The 14,480-nt window shown below is 44.6% G+C and overlaps 1 protein-coding gene across 5 annotated transcripts in view; it reads left to right on the forward strand.

Moving 5' to 3' along the window:
* PALD1 (phosphatase domain containing paladin 1) overlaps window positions 1-14,480 on the forward strand; it is a 514,740-nt gene that overhangs the window by 376,198 nt on the left and 124,062 nt on the right. For all 5 annotated transcript variants that reach the window (XM_030203509.1, XM_030203510.1, XM_030203512.1 and 2 more), the window contains exons 13-15: window positions 4,926-5,042; window positions 7,355-7,534; window positions 11,744-11,941. In XM_030203509.1, coding sequence (XP_030059369.1) covers window positions 4,926-5,042; window positions 7,355-7,534; window positions 11,744-11,941 — 495 coding nt within the window. The remainder of the gene's footprint in view (window positions 1-4,925; window positions 5,043-7,354; window positions 7,535-11,743; window positions 11,942-14,480) is intronic.

Genomic DNA, 14,480 nt, shown 5'->3' on the forward strand with positions numbered 1-14,480 from the left:
TACTCGCAGAGGATGAGTTTATTGGGTACCGATAGAGGCTAAGTTACTGCAAAGTGGTGGGGGGGGGGGGGGGAAGAGAACATGAAGGGTGGAGGGGAAGACTGTTGGAGGATGTATTGGAGGAGGGAAGAAATACATCCAGGGGTCTGTGCTGGGTAGGGGGGAGAGAACTGTGGTAAGAAAAGGAGGACTGGGGGTTTGCTGGGAGTGGGGAGAGAGAAAGCTGTAAATCTTGTTGGGGGAGTAGGAAGAAAAAGAATTAAGGGGCAGAGAGGGATAAGAGCAGGAAGAGACTGGAGAGGTGAGACAGACAGCTGGGAGCATGTTGGAGTGATTGGGAGGTAAAACAAGGAATGAGATTTTCACCCTTCTACTATAAAAGGCATTTGTCAGAACGTATGTGGACATGGGATTCAGTTTTCGGTACCCATCCTCAAAAAGATATCCTTCAAAGGAGGTTTACAGAGAATAAGTGGACTTAACTGTGTAATTATGTGTGTAAAGTGTCTTTTTGTCTTTCTGCTTTGTGCCTGAGTGGGATAGGTTCTTCTGCATTCTATTCCTTTCTTGGTTGTTTTTTTTTCTATTTGTTCCTGTTCTCTATGGATATTCTGGCAAGGAAAGCGAATCAGAGTAACTTAGGTGTTGATATTCAGCCCCTGGCAGTGATCAGCTAATAAACCACTCCCAGATGTGGACTGAGTTAACCCTGGATATTCAAAGCTTTAGCATGCCTGGCGTCCGGCTTTGAATATCCGGGAATGTCTGCCAGGTATGTTTGTTGACTGTCAGACTGATGCATGATTAACCTGCCTCATAAGACAGCCATTTTGCTGGCCTAATTTTATGCAGTTACTTAGCTGGTTAGCGGTCTGAAAATCGCTGCTAACTGGCTAAGTTTACTTTCCGCCTTAATTCTGCCCCTGGTCCACCCCTAACTTATCTGGTTAGGGGATGGCTGATTAGTGGACATATTCAGCGGCACCAACCAGTTGATTACTCCTGAATATCGGGTGCCAGCTCACTCAATGGGGTTTAGAAGTACAAGAACTAAGAGAAGAAGTGGCAAGACTAAAACATCTGGGACAACCAGAAATTTATCCCAGAGACGCAGGTCAAAACATTGAGGACTTCCAGCAAAGGGAGAGAAGATCTTGGGCAGACAGAGCACAGCTGGAAGCAGGTCACCAAGACCCACAAGATCAATCCTCAAATTCCACCTTCTATTCAACTAAAGAATCGGTTCACAGCCCTGGAGGTAGAAAAGCTAGAAACATCTAAAAAAACAAAACAAAACAGGAGGGTACAAAGACCAAAAATGCCATCACGACTGAACAACTGGGCCAAAAAAAGCGAAAGGTAGTGGTGGTTGGAGATTCACTTCTCAGGGGTACCAAAGCGCACATCTGCCGGCCAGATGTGGGGTGTCCAGAGAGGTGTGCTGTCTCCCTGGTGCCAAGATTTGCGATATTGCGGAAAGATTGACTAGACTCATCAAGCCTACGGACCACGCTCTATGCTACTCATCCATGTTGGCACAAATGATACAGCTAAATATCCTACTGAACATATCATACGAGACTTTGTGGCTTTGGGTCAGAGAGTGAAGCATCTAGGTACGCAGGCAGTGCTCTCATCGATCCTCCCTGTCCAAGGTAAAGGTCGAATGAGAGAAGCTCACATCTTGGAGATAAATGCATGGCTGCGTGGTTGGTGCCGACGAGAGTGCTTTGGTTTCATAGACCATGGGATGATTTTCCAAGAGGTATTGAGCAGTGATGGTGTCCATCTGTCAAGGAAGGGAAGGAGTGTCTTCAGCAACAGGCTGGCTAAAGTACTAAAGAGGGCTTTAAACTAAAATTGATGGGGATGGGTATAAAAGGCCACAAAGCCATAATTGACCCCAAGGAAGGTAGGACATCTAATGCCTCTGTAGAAGAGAATAAAAAGAGTAAAATCTGGAGAGCCTTGTATACCAATGCCTGTAGTATGGGAAACAAACTTGAGGCTACAATGATGGAAGCAGACTTGGATTTCGTAGCGGTCACGGAGACCTGGTTCACAGAGAACCATGACTGGGATGTTGCTATACCTGGCTATAATCTATTCAGGAAGGACAAAATAGGAAAAAAGGGTGGAGGTGTGGCATTATATGCTAAGAGTGATATCCAAGTGTCAGAACTGCAGGACACGTGGAGTATGGAAGAAGCGCTGTGGGTTAAACAAGAAAGAGGGAAAGGAAAATGTATCTATATCGGAGTGATATACAGACTATCCTCACAGTTGGAAGAAATGGACAGGGACTTAATTGAAGACATCCGCAAGATAGCTAGGAAAGGGGAAGTACTACTGATAGGTGACTTCAATATGCCGGATACCTTCAATATGCCCCTACCTTCCTTGGGGTGTCCCAGCTGCGGGGTCGTCTAGATGCAAAGAGATCTTAGATTCCCTACAGGAAGAATTGTTCCAGCAGTGGGTCATGGAACTGACGCGGGATGGAGCTATTCTGGATCTGGTGCTTACTAATGGAGAGGACGTTTCTGACGTCAAGGTGGCAGACCATTTGGCATCTAGTGATCATCGTATGGTGTGGTTCAATATTAAAACAGAAGAGAGGGGCGCATTCAAGACTGAAACTCCTGGATTTCAAAGGAACTAACTTTGCCGAGGTGGGGGAATTTCTCAAGGAACAGTTAGGATGAGAACAGCAATGGACAAGACTGAAAGGAGCTATATTAAAGGAAACTAACCTTTGTGTTAGAAAATTACATAAAAGTAAGAGGAAAAGAAGGCCTCTCTGGTACTCGAATGTAGTAGCTGAAAAGATAAGGGTAAGGAGGCTAGCCTTCACACGTTATAAGACGACTCAGAAAGATGACAGGAGAGAGAACCTGAATAATCGAAGAGAAGCTGGAAAAGCTATCAGGAAAGCGAAGTGGCAAATGGAGGAAAAGATAGCTAATATGGTAAAATTGGGGGATAAGACATTTTTCAGAAATGTAAGTGACAAGAGGAAGTGCCATAATAGCATTGTGAGGCTCAAAGCTGAGGGAGAGAAATATGTGGAAGATAAGGATAAAGCTGAACTGCTTAACAATTATTCTCGCTCTTTGTTCATAAATGAAAGACTGCAGAAAACAAAGGCTAAAGGGAATGGATGTATGGTAGACCAAGACCCGTTTACGGAGGACTGTGTTCGTGAGGAGCTTGCTAAACTAAAAGTAGAGCGATGGGGCCAGATGGGATACACCCTAGGATGCTTAAGGAACTCTGAGAAGTTCTGTCGGCTCCGCTGACGGACCTCTTCAATGCTACCTTAGAAACTGGAGTGGTCCCGGTGGACTGGAGAAGGGCGGTTGTAGTTCCTTTGCACAAGAGTGGAAGTAAGGAGGAAGTTGGGAATTACAGACCTGTCAGTCTGACCTTGGTGGTGAGTAAGCTAATGGAAATGCTTCTAAAGAGGAGGATTGTGAGATTTCTTGAACTAAATGGAATGCGGAACCCGAGGTAGCATGGCTTCACTAGTGGCAGGTCGTGTCAGACGAATCTGACTGTCGTCTTCGACTGGGTGACCAAACAGTTGGATGTGGGAGGGGCACTTGATGTGGTATACTTGGATTTCAGCAAAGCCTTTGACACGGTTCTGCACAGGCGACTGATAAATAAATTGAGTGCCCTCGATGCGGGACCTAGAGTAACTGATTGGGTAAAAAATTGGTTGAATGGTAGGAGACAGAGGGTGGTGGTAAATGGAGCTTGCTCTGAGGAAAAGGATGTCGTCAGTGGAGTACCTCAGGGATCAGTCCTAGGGCCAGCTCTTTTTAACGTTTTTTGTGAGCGATATTATGGAAGGGCTGTCTGGTAAGGTTTGTCTCTTTGCGGATGATACTAAACTCTGCAACAGGGTGGACACCCTGGAGGGTGTGAATGACATGAGGAAGGACCTAGCGAAGCTGGAGGAATGGACCGATGTTTGGCAACTAAGGTTTAATCCCAAAAAATGCAGAGTCATGCACTTGGGTCGCAAGAATCCAAGGGAACGGTACAGTATAGGGGCGAAGTGCTTCAGTGTAGAAGGAAGAGTGGGACTTGGGGGTGATTGTGTCTGATGACCTTAAAGCTTCCAAACAGGTAGAAAAAGTGACGGTCAAAGCCAGAAGGATGCTTGGGTGCATAAAGAGAGGTATGTCCAGCAGGAAAAAGGAGGTGATAGTGCTGTTGTATAAGTCTCTGGTGAGGCCCCATTTGGAGTACTGCGTGCAGTTCTGCAGACCGAACCTACGGAAAGATATAAACAGGATGGAGTCGGTCCAGAGGATGGCTACAGAATTAGTAATCGGTCTTGAATACAAAAATTATAGGGCAGACTTATGAACCTCAACATGTATACGCTGGAAGAGAGAAGGGAGAGAGGAGACAGGATAGAGACGTTTAAATATCTCAAGGGCATTTATCTACAGGAAGAGAGCCTTTTTCAAATGGAGAGCTCTGGAATGAGGGGGCATATAACAAAGTTATGAAGGGAATAGGCTTAGGAGTAATCTAAGGAAGTATTATTTCACAGAAGGGGTGGTGGAGGCGTGGAACGGCCTCCCGGTGGAGGCTGTGGAGTCGAGGACTGTTTCAGAATTTAAAAAGGCATGGGATAAGCATGTGGGATCGCTTAGGAACAGGAAGAATTAGGGGTTACAGAGGATGGGCAAACTGGATGGGTCATATGGCCTTTATCTGCTGTCATGTTTCTAATGTGTTTCTCTAGAGGTCCTAAGCAGTCGGGGCGCCTCACGCCCACTTTCTAGGCTTTGTGTTTTTATTATGTGTGGGGTTTTTTGTATATCCATTTTGGATAAAGGTGGTGTATAAATAAAAATTCTATTCTATTTTAGTTGAGCATTAATGTTTCTTCTGGATTCTCTCTGCAGGTGGTAGATGAACGCTTCTCACCTGATGTGCTTAGCACTGTGAAAGAGATGAGTGTTGCCAACTTCCGACGTGTCCCCAAGATGCCAGTCTATGGTATGGCACAACCAAACTCAAAGGTGAGAAAGGGATATGCAGTCAAGGGAAGGCATAATCACATGTTTTCTCTCTTCCTAGGTCATCCAGGGACTTCAGAGCTGTTGGGTAATTTTATAAGGAGCTGTCAAGTTCTAGGTGACAAAAGTCAGGGTAAATGGCGGTATTCTATCTGTGACCTCTTATAGAATACTGACTTGTGGGAAAGTATGCGCTGTGTTTTGATGGTGTGTACTTTGCAGATGGGCGTCCATATGGGTGAAGCCTGCATATATTATAGTATTCTATACTTTATATGTGTTCTGGCTAATATCTAGGTGCGGCCATTTACATCACTATAGGGATGGTGTAAGGGATCATGCTATAAATGTAAGCATGTTTTCTGCCATGAAAAGTAGACATGTACTTTTCTTTATAGAATAGGTTCAAAATAGGTTTCTTACCCATTTATGCTAGGTGCCCTGTTACAGAACTACCCTTTAGATGACAAAGGTTGTTAGATGACTTCTTTCATGACTGAGGGGAGATCCTCCCTCTTTGGACTGGGATGGATCTCCCTTGAGATGTGGACAAGGAAAAATGCTCTTTTTGAACATGCATGGAGAGAATCATCTGCCTTTATACTGGGACTCCAATGACCTATTACTGGCTAAATCCAGAGGTGTCTCTTCCATCCTCATTCTTCTTGATCTTTCCGCTGCTTTTGACACTGTCAATCACAGCATACTCCTCGATACCCTGTCCTCACTTGGATTCCAGGGCTCTGTCCTTTCCTGGTTCTCTTCCTACCTCTCCCTCCACACCTTCAGTGTTCACTCTGGTGGATCCTCTTCTACTTCTATCCCTCTGCCTGTCGGCGTACCTCAGGGTTCTGTCTTGGTCCCCTCCTCTTTTCTATCTACACTTCTTCCCTTGGTTCATTAATTTCATCCCATGGCTTTTCCTACCATCTCTATGCTGATGACTCCCAAATCTACCTTTCTACCCCTGATATCTCACCTTGCATCCAAACCAAAGTTTCAGCATGCTTGTCTGACATTGCTGTCTGGATGTCTCAACGCCACCTGAAATTAAACGTGACCAAAACCGAGCTTCTCATTTTTCCCCCCAAACCCACCTCCCCACTCCCTCCGTTTTCTATTTCTGTTGATGGCTCTCTCATTCTCCCTGTCTCCTCAGCTCGAAACCTTGGGGTCATCTTTGACTCTTCTCTCTCCTTCTCTGCTCATATCCAGCAGATTGCCAAGACCTGTCGTTTCTTTCTTTACAACATCCGTAAAATCCGCCCCTTTCTTTCCGAGCACTCTACCAAAACCCTCGTCCACACCCTTGTCACCTCTTGTTTAGACTACTGCAATTTGCTTCTTGCTGGCCTCCCACTTAGTCATCTCTCCCCTCTCCAATCGGTTCAAAACTCTGCTGCCTGTCTCGTCTTCCGCCAGGGTCGCTTTACTCATACTACCCCTCTCCTCAAGTCGCTTCACTGGCTCTCTATCTGTTTTCGCATCCTGTTCAAACTTCTTCTACTAACCTATAAATGTACTCACTCTGCTGCTCCCCAGTATCTCTCCACACTCGTCCTTCCCTACACCCCTTCCCATGCACTCCGTTCCATGGATAAATCCTTCTTATCTGTTCCCTTCTCCACTACTGCCAACTCCAGACTTCGCTGCACCCTACGCCTGGAATAAACTTCCTGAGCCCCTACGTCTTGCCCCATCCTTGGCCACCTTTAAATCTAGACTGAAAGCCCACCTCTTTAACATTGCTTTTAACTCGTAACCACTCGCCGCCACCTACCCTCTTCTCCTCCTTCCTGTACACATTAATTGATTTGATTTGCTTACTTTATTTTTTGTCTATTAGATTGTAAGCTCTTTGAGCAGGGACTGTCTTTCTTCTATGTTTGTGCAGCGCTGCGTACGCCTTGTAGCGCTATAGAAATGCTAAATAGTAGTAGTAGTAGGGACTTGACTTACATTCCATTCTGCTGCCCCTTAAAGCATTCTAGTCACTGTATACCATTGGCTTACGTTCATGATCCAGACTTTCCTTAAAAAAGGATCCAATGTGAAAAGGTGAGTGTGTTAGACTGGCGTTTATCCAGCTGGACCTGGAGTACCCAGTAGCCAGTCTGGTTTTAAGGATATTCATAAAGAATATACATGAGGTAGATTTGCATACAATGGAAGAAGTGCATGTCAGTCTATCTCATTCATGTTCTATGTTCTGGAGTAATGAGGGGATTCTCCAGGACTGACTTGGGAAACACTGCATTAGCTTCTGCCTTTTCATTATAGTTCCTCAAAATGATGTAATGCATCACCCTACACAGGCTATTGGTTGTGTCCTAAACTACCTGACTGATGCCAAGCGGAAGTATTCTAACATTCTGTGGGTGAACCTGCGTGAAGAAGTGGTGCTGGAAGCCAATGAACAAGTCTATGCTCCACGGGAGCCCAGTAGCTTGGAAGAACAGATCCGGGTCCCAGTGACAGCTACAGAGCAGTTAGAGGTGAGGATGTGGGCTTTGAATAATTGCTGATTCTTCTGTTGTATTTGAAGATTTAGAGACTGGTATGGAGGGAAAGCTCAGGAATGCTGCTACATTTCCTGATAATTCCATCTAAACGTATTTAATAAGACACCTCTATAATCAATACTGTTCTGGAGTTTTTTCTCTTTCACCACTATGTCTGGTTTCCTGGCACTCAACTTTTTATCTGTCAGATGAGGATAGCCCAGGTGATTATAACGTTTTCATTCTTCATGATTTTCTTAGGTCTTGATTCCAATGCTTTTTCAGCTCAATGATATTGTAGTTTTTACAAAGTTTCCCATGGATGAGAGACTCAACCTTGTTGTGCCTTTCTGTATAGTGATTTTCAGTCATCAAAACTTCACACCAAGCTGCAAGATGAGTGATTCTTTCCATCTTTTTCTTACAGACTCTACAGATGTCTGTGGCACCAGTTTTTTCAATGCTTGTTGTAAACCATCTCGTCCATAATCCACTGTCCTGGGCTGCAACTGTAGATCATCCTTAGGTTTCAGTTCACCTTTCCTTAACCATTCATGTTGTCCAATGTTGGGTTCCTGGACTGTAAGACAATCCAGCTTATTTTCGAAAGAGAAGGCTGGCCATCTCTCAAGGCCGGTGAAATCGGCATAATCGAAAGCCGATTTTGGCCGGCCGCAACTACAGTCCATCGCGGAGCCGGCCAAACTTCAAGGCAGCGTGTCGGAAGGGTACTGAAGGTGGGACAGGGGCGTGCTGGGGAGTGCTTAAGAGATGGGTGCCCTCGGCCAATAATGGAAAAAAGAAGGGCGTCCCTGGCGAGAATTTGGTCCACTTTATTTGGTTCCTTTATTTTCAGGTCCAAGACCCAAAAAGTGCCCAAACTGACCAGATGATCACCAGAGGGAATCGGGGATGACCTCCCCTGACTCCCCCAGTGATCACTAACCCCCTCCCACCCTCAAAAAAACAACTTTAAAAACTTTTTTTGCCAGCCTCTATGCCAGCCTCAAATGTCATACTCAGGTCCATCGCAGCAGTATACAGGTCCCTGGAGCAGTTTTAGTGGGTGCAGTGGACTTCAGGCAGGCGGACCCAGGCCCATCCCCCCGTACCTGTTACACTTGTGGTGGAAAATGGGAGCCCTTCAAAACCCACCCGAAACCCACTGTACCCACATGTAGGTGCCCCTCTTCACCCCTTAGGGCTATGGTAGTGGTGTATAGTTACGGGGAGTGGGTTTTGGGGGGCTCAGCACCCAAGGTAAGGGAGCTATGCACCTGGGAGCTATTTTTTTTTTTTTTTTTTTTTAATTTTTAGAAGTGCCCTCTAGGGTGCCCGGTTGGTGTCCTCGCATATGAGGAGGACCGTGCACTACAAATGCTAGCCCCTCCCATGACCAAATGCCTTGGATTTGGCCGGGTTTGAGATGGTTGGCCTCGGTTTCCATTATCGGCGAAAACCGAGGCCATCCATCTCAAACCCGGCCATCTCTGACATTTGGTCGGCCCCAACTGTATTATCGAAACGAAAGATAGACGCCCATATCGTTCGAAAATACGGTTGGCCCCGCCCCTTCGGGGCGCTGTCCTCAGAGATGGGCGTCCCCGGTTGAAAATGCTCCTCTTTGTATCTCCTGCTGTACTTATACATTTGCCATGTGTTGTTCCTCACCTGCTGATCTAATTCCTTGATGAGTTTTTTTTTTCTCTTCCTTCGCAAATTCTACTGCTTCCTTTCCTTTTGGTTCTAGTAGATTCCACTTGTTGGAATGCTTGTCCATGTTTAATGATGGAAATGGATTCTGGAAGTTTTCCTTCATTTTTAAGCGTCTTTTATGCATTTGGATTTGATGATGCTGTTAAATAAGCCTGGAGGCCTATGATAGTAGCTCAGTAGGAGTAATCTATATCTATGAGACCCATTACTCCTTCAGCTCCAGCATACATTGGCATACATTGATTCTGATAAATGACCTAGTAGGCATGGAGTTTTCTTGTTTGCACATCCAGTTTTTCAAGGTTTTTAAGAGGCCAGTTCCTACAGTTCCAAAGCTGTATGAGAGCGCAGGAATTGTCAGCTGATTAATGGCTTCTATCTTATTGCGTGATGTTAATGTACTCTTCAATATCAATTTTAAATCTCCTATAATCTTCTTTACTTATTTTTTCTCTCGGTAATTTCTGCTTCATTATTGCTTCTTCCTCAACTCCTAGATATTTATACACACTTTCCTGTTCTAGTTCCTTTATCTCACAGTCATCAGTAGTTTAGGGAGGCCCTGTGACAAGAGCTCTCCAGGAACAAAACCCGCATACAGAGGTCTCCTGGTGAAAGACTGTGAGAGAGAATCCTTCCAGGAAGTTGGCTGGGCTACAGTACCTGGGGGAGGCTCAGGGAAGCAGAGTGGCCCTCAAGCTTGTTTCTGCAGTGTTTGTGTGGGAAAAACAACATAGGAAGACTCGCATGTTGTGTGTCCAGGCTGAAGGCAAGCCTGTGTTGGACTGTGTTTATTTGAAACGGTAACACTGTGTTTGGGTTGTGGCCAGAAGCCAAGCCTAGTAAGACTGCTTCCTTAGAATTTGACAAGAACACTGATAGCACTGAGCTGTGATGCAACAGGCTTTAGTATATTGGAACACAGTAATTTCTTTTGTCCTTATCCCTTGTCTGCCTGTGTCTTTGAGTGCTCCCTGTCTTTCCGCAGAGTGACGTTACCACAGGAGCATACAAATTTAAGGTTTTCCTCTGTTAAAGTAGGGAGCAGAGGTGGATTTTGATGGCAGAGCATCCATCCCCATCCTGAATTATACTTGAACGAGATTCCATCAGACATCACTCTTGGAGCTAATACCAAACAACTAAATGGCAAGAAAACTCTTCAAGAAAGAGGGCAGCACTAAACCCTTTAAACGGATGCCCCCGATATTCATACGGCGGCAGATAGCACAGTTAGCTGCTGCTGCGGGTAATGACCCCGGCTATCTCCAGAGACCGGCATTGAATATCTGGTGTCAGTTTTGTCCACGGCAACTTAATTAAGCCGATAGTCACTGTTAACCGGTGAAGTGCTTAGCGGTTAAAGATAGGCCTGCTATTTATGCAGCCTATCTTAAGCGCTAAACTTACCTGGTTAGTGGTCAGTTAAATGGGGCTGAATATTGGGCCCGTGGTTTTAAGGAAAGACTGCAATTTTTGTTAAGAATGTAAAATGTGTTTTCCGTTCTTCACCTTTGTCATGTAAAAGCATTCCAAAGTCTCTCCTTATGGATAACCATTGTAGAAGAAATCGGGGGTCCTTTCACTAAAGCTTAGCATGCACTAAATGCTGCATGTCAGATTTTATACCTGTGGGCCACATGGCACTGTAGCGTATGCTAAGCTTGAATAAAAGGGCCTCTTAGTTTCTTGTAAGATTGCAAAATTGAAAGCATCTTCTTGCACAGCATTCTGGCATTTTATTACCAGTTCCAGCTCGTAGCTGAACTGTCTTTGCAGTTTATTTACTTCATTTGATATACCACCTTTCTAAAGTCAATGAAAGCAATTTACAATAGTGTTTAGTCTCCAAATAACATACCTCTAAAATCTATTAGAAATAATATCAAAACTAATACATAATAAAAATAAAATCCGTAAAAAATAAAATGAAATCCTCCATAAGACGGAAATTCTGCCGTGCATGACTGTGCAGTTCCCTCGGCCTCTTACAAGCCCTGGAAAAAGCCATAGTGAAAAAAAAAAGCCTTAAGTCCCTTTTTAATATGGATAGCATTTGTTTTTAATCTCAAATACTTTAGTAGAGTACTCCCATAAGGAGGGTGCCAAATTAAAAAAAAATGGAATTCCCTTGTCGAATCTAGTTTTGCTTTTGAAAAAGATGGAATTGCTAGTCAATTCTGCATTTGTGAACGAAAACTACGCCCAAAGAATAGGGAATCAAAAGTTTTTCCAAACATTGTGGAACCTAAGATAGAAAGCTTTATGAGCTAACATTAAGATATCTATGCGAGTGTGTGAGTAGACATAATCCAGTGGATTTTCATTAGTTGGAAGCATGTAAAGTTGCAGTGCAAAGAGGGAAAATGAAGTTGGCTTAGGCGTGAGGTTCATTCCTGTCACGGTATGTGCAAAACTAACCATTTTGGAGAAATTGCTCCAGAAGAGAACACTTAGTATGAACTCATGTATCCCTGTCTTATACAGAAACTTGAGGCCTCTATGAAGGAGGAGCTCCTTGCCTCGCAGAAGTGGCTGGAAGTCTACCTAGAGCAAGAGAAACAGGTGAAAATGTTCAAGACGTGTCTGACTATGCAGGAAATCTTCAACCAGCACAAAAGCAGCTGTCAGAGGCTGGTGTACCAGCGCATCCCCATTCCGGACTTCTGTGCACCCAGAGAGCAGGTGAATGCGTAACACTTCCTGTGTTTATGCTGCTACTAATACATGTGTATTGCACCCCTAGGGGATGTGTAAGAGGGACTCATCCATATTCACAGTGTGTGTGTTGCAGGCAGAGCACACTCGTGCACTTACATTATTTGCCCATACTGTGTTAGACAACTTTTATACTCAGAACTGGAGATGCACAGAGCTCCATAGATCTTCTGTCATAAACAATAAACTACTAGAGTGGCTATTCTGAAAATATTTGCAAAATACAGTATTTAAAATCGCCAAAATTCTGGTTAATGTATGTACTTGTCATGGTCTTGCAGAATGCATATAATTCAATGGTGGTCCGCAGGTTGCCCACCCATGCAGAGAGTTGTCAGACTGAGAACTACTGTTGCTGTGAAGCTGTATAGACTGAATTTCAAAAGATCTGTGTGCCTAGATTTAAGAGTTAGGCACTTGATTTTTCAGATAGGCACTCATTTCATGAAATTATTCAAAGTAAGGTGTACCAGCCCTATGCACTTTAAGTTAGGTGCTTTACAAAATCTTATACCAAGTGACAAGTCAAGTGCCTCAGTTCTAGAATCCTAAAGCTAAATTTATATGTTTGTTTTTTCACTGAAAATTATGGTCCATAAGTTCAGCTGATATAAGGCACCTAATTTTATAGTACATACATTTTTTTTAATTTTTTGTTACATTTGTACCCCGCACGTTTTCCCACTCATGGCAGGCTCAATGCGGCAGGCAATGGAGGGTTAAGTGACTTGCCCAGAGTCACAAGGAGCTGCCTGTGCCGGGAATCGAACTCAGTTTCTCAGTTCCCCAGGACCAAAGTCCACCACCCTAACCACTAGGCCACTAGTGTGATCTATCCGGTCTTCAAGTTCTCCACCAACACTTCAGGTCCACACACTTCTAAGGTCCATGTGGTAGTCACAATAAGGTGCCAGGGTTCCACCAAGAAAAAGAGGTTCTTTTCCCTTTAGGACAAGTCCACAACTTTGGATGGCCCAAATGGTCCAGTATCTGTTGTATCCTGCTGACTGCTCCCAGGTCCCTGATTCTGGGTTGCCTTCCAACTCAGGGTGAACAAACAAATTATCCAGTCATCAATAAGACACTGCTATAAGATTAGTTTTTAAAGTCCACAAGATAAAAGTTCCAAGCCCTGGATTCCTTCCCTAGCAATTTATATTCCAGGGATTTTAACTGTTGACAAGTCGTATGCAAATGAGGTCTGGAAAAATCCAGTACCTATCTCTTTTTCTGGTTTGGGCTGTCCCAGCTTTATGATTTCTGGGGAATCCCTGAGAGCTCCTCCCCTTGGGATAGTTTTCTTACAAAACAGGCATTATCCCCAGCTCCATAGCTGTAAATTAAAAAGCTGTCAGTTGTAGCCAGGGGCGTAGCCAGACATCCAATTTTGGGTGGGCCTGGGCCCAAGATAGGTGGGCAGAAGAACTGTGCCTTGTCCCACAAGTGATTTGGTCTCTCCCTCTCTTGCCTGCATGCCATATGGTCTCTCAAACACTGCTCATGTTGGCCCCACATCCTTCCCTCTGATGCATCTTCCTGTTTCCACCTAGGCAGGAATACATCAGAGAGAAGGCTGTCGGGCCGGTGCGAGCAGTATGTATCAATCGCTGCTCACTGCAGGCAAAAATCTGCTATTTACAAGGTATCCAAGAGGGACAGTTGTTGGGAGTTTTCAGCTGATGGGGCTTGGCCCTGCCAGCCACATCATAGGTATGCTGCTACTGGGTAGGCCTGCGCCCACCCTTGGCTACGCCACTGGTTGTAGCAGGTAACTGGGAATCCCCTTTTCTCACTCGTATCTCCTTACTTTGGGGTTCTACCCAATTGGCTGTATCAGAGCAGTCCATAAATTCCACTTCTGACATTTGATCTTCCCCTTTAACACAGGCCTCTCTCCACCTCTATAGGTTCCTCCAGCCTTTTGGGTCTTGTTAGGAACTCCACTCCCTTGAACCTCCTGGGAACCATTACATACTGGTTGCAGATCCAGGGAGGCTCATCTTCCTTTAGGGCTTCTCTCTTCACTAATCCTACCCCTGCAAAGTTTCCTGGGCATCTGTAACCTCTCCTGCCTTCCAGCCCGGAATTCCTTGTCCCCTGTTGTACTCGGTGTTTCAAGAACCTTTGCCCTTCTTGGGAAAGCAATCTTGGGAACAGATAATGGGGCAGGGGCATTCTCCTTTGCATACAATCAGAGATATTGTTAAAAGTCATGCCACTGAATATATATATGCGAGCAGTAACTGCCCCAATGATATAACTTTTTTTGTCTAATGAATGAATATTATCACTAAACAAACAAATGAAGGCTCCACCTCTGCCCTCCCTAAACCTGGTCCCTCATCTGAATAAAATATGGATGTTTAGTGAGTTAAAATGGCCCAGTTTTATCTGGATAAGTGAGTTATGCATTCACTGCCTGCTAGCAAGTGCATAGCTTGTTTTGAATATTGGGCCTTATGTTTGACAGTTGGGCTCATAAGCTTTCTCAGTAGCCCATTTTGGA

The sequence above is a fragment of the Microcaecilia unicolor genome, chromosome 5 (genome assembly GCF_901765095.1).
Source record: "Microcaecilia unicolor chromosome 5, aMicUni1.1, whole genome shotgun sequence".
Lineage (NCBI taxonomy): Eukaryota > Metazoa > Chordata > Amphibia > Gymnophiona > Siphonopidae > Microcaecilia > Microcaecilia unicolor.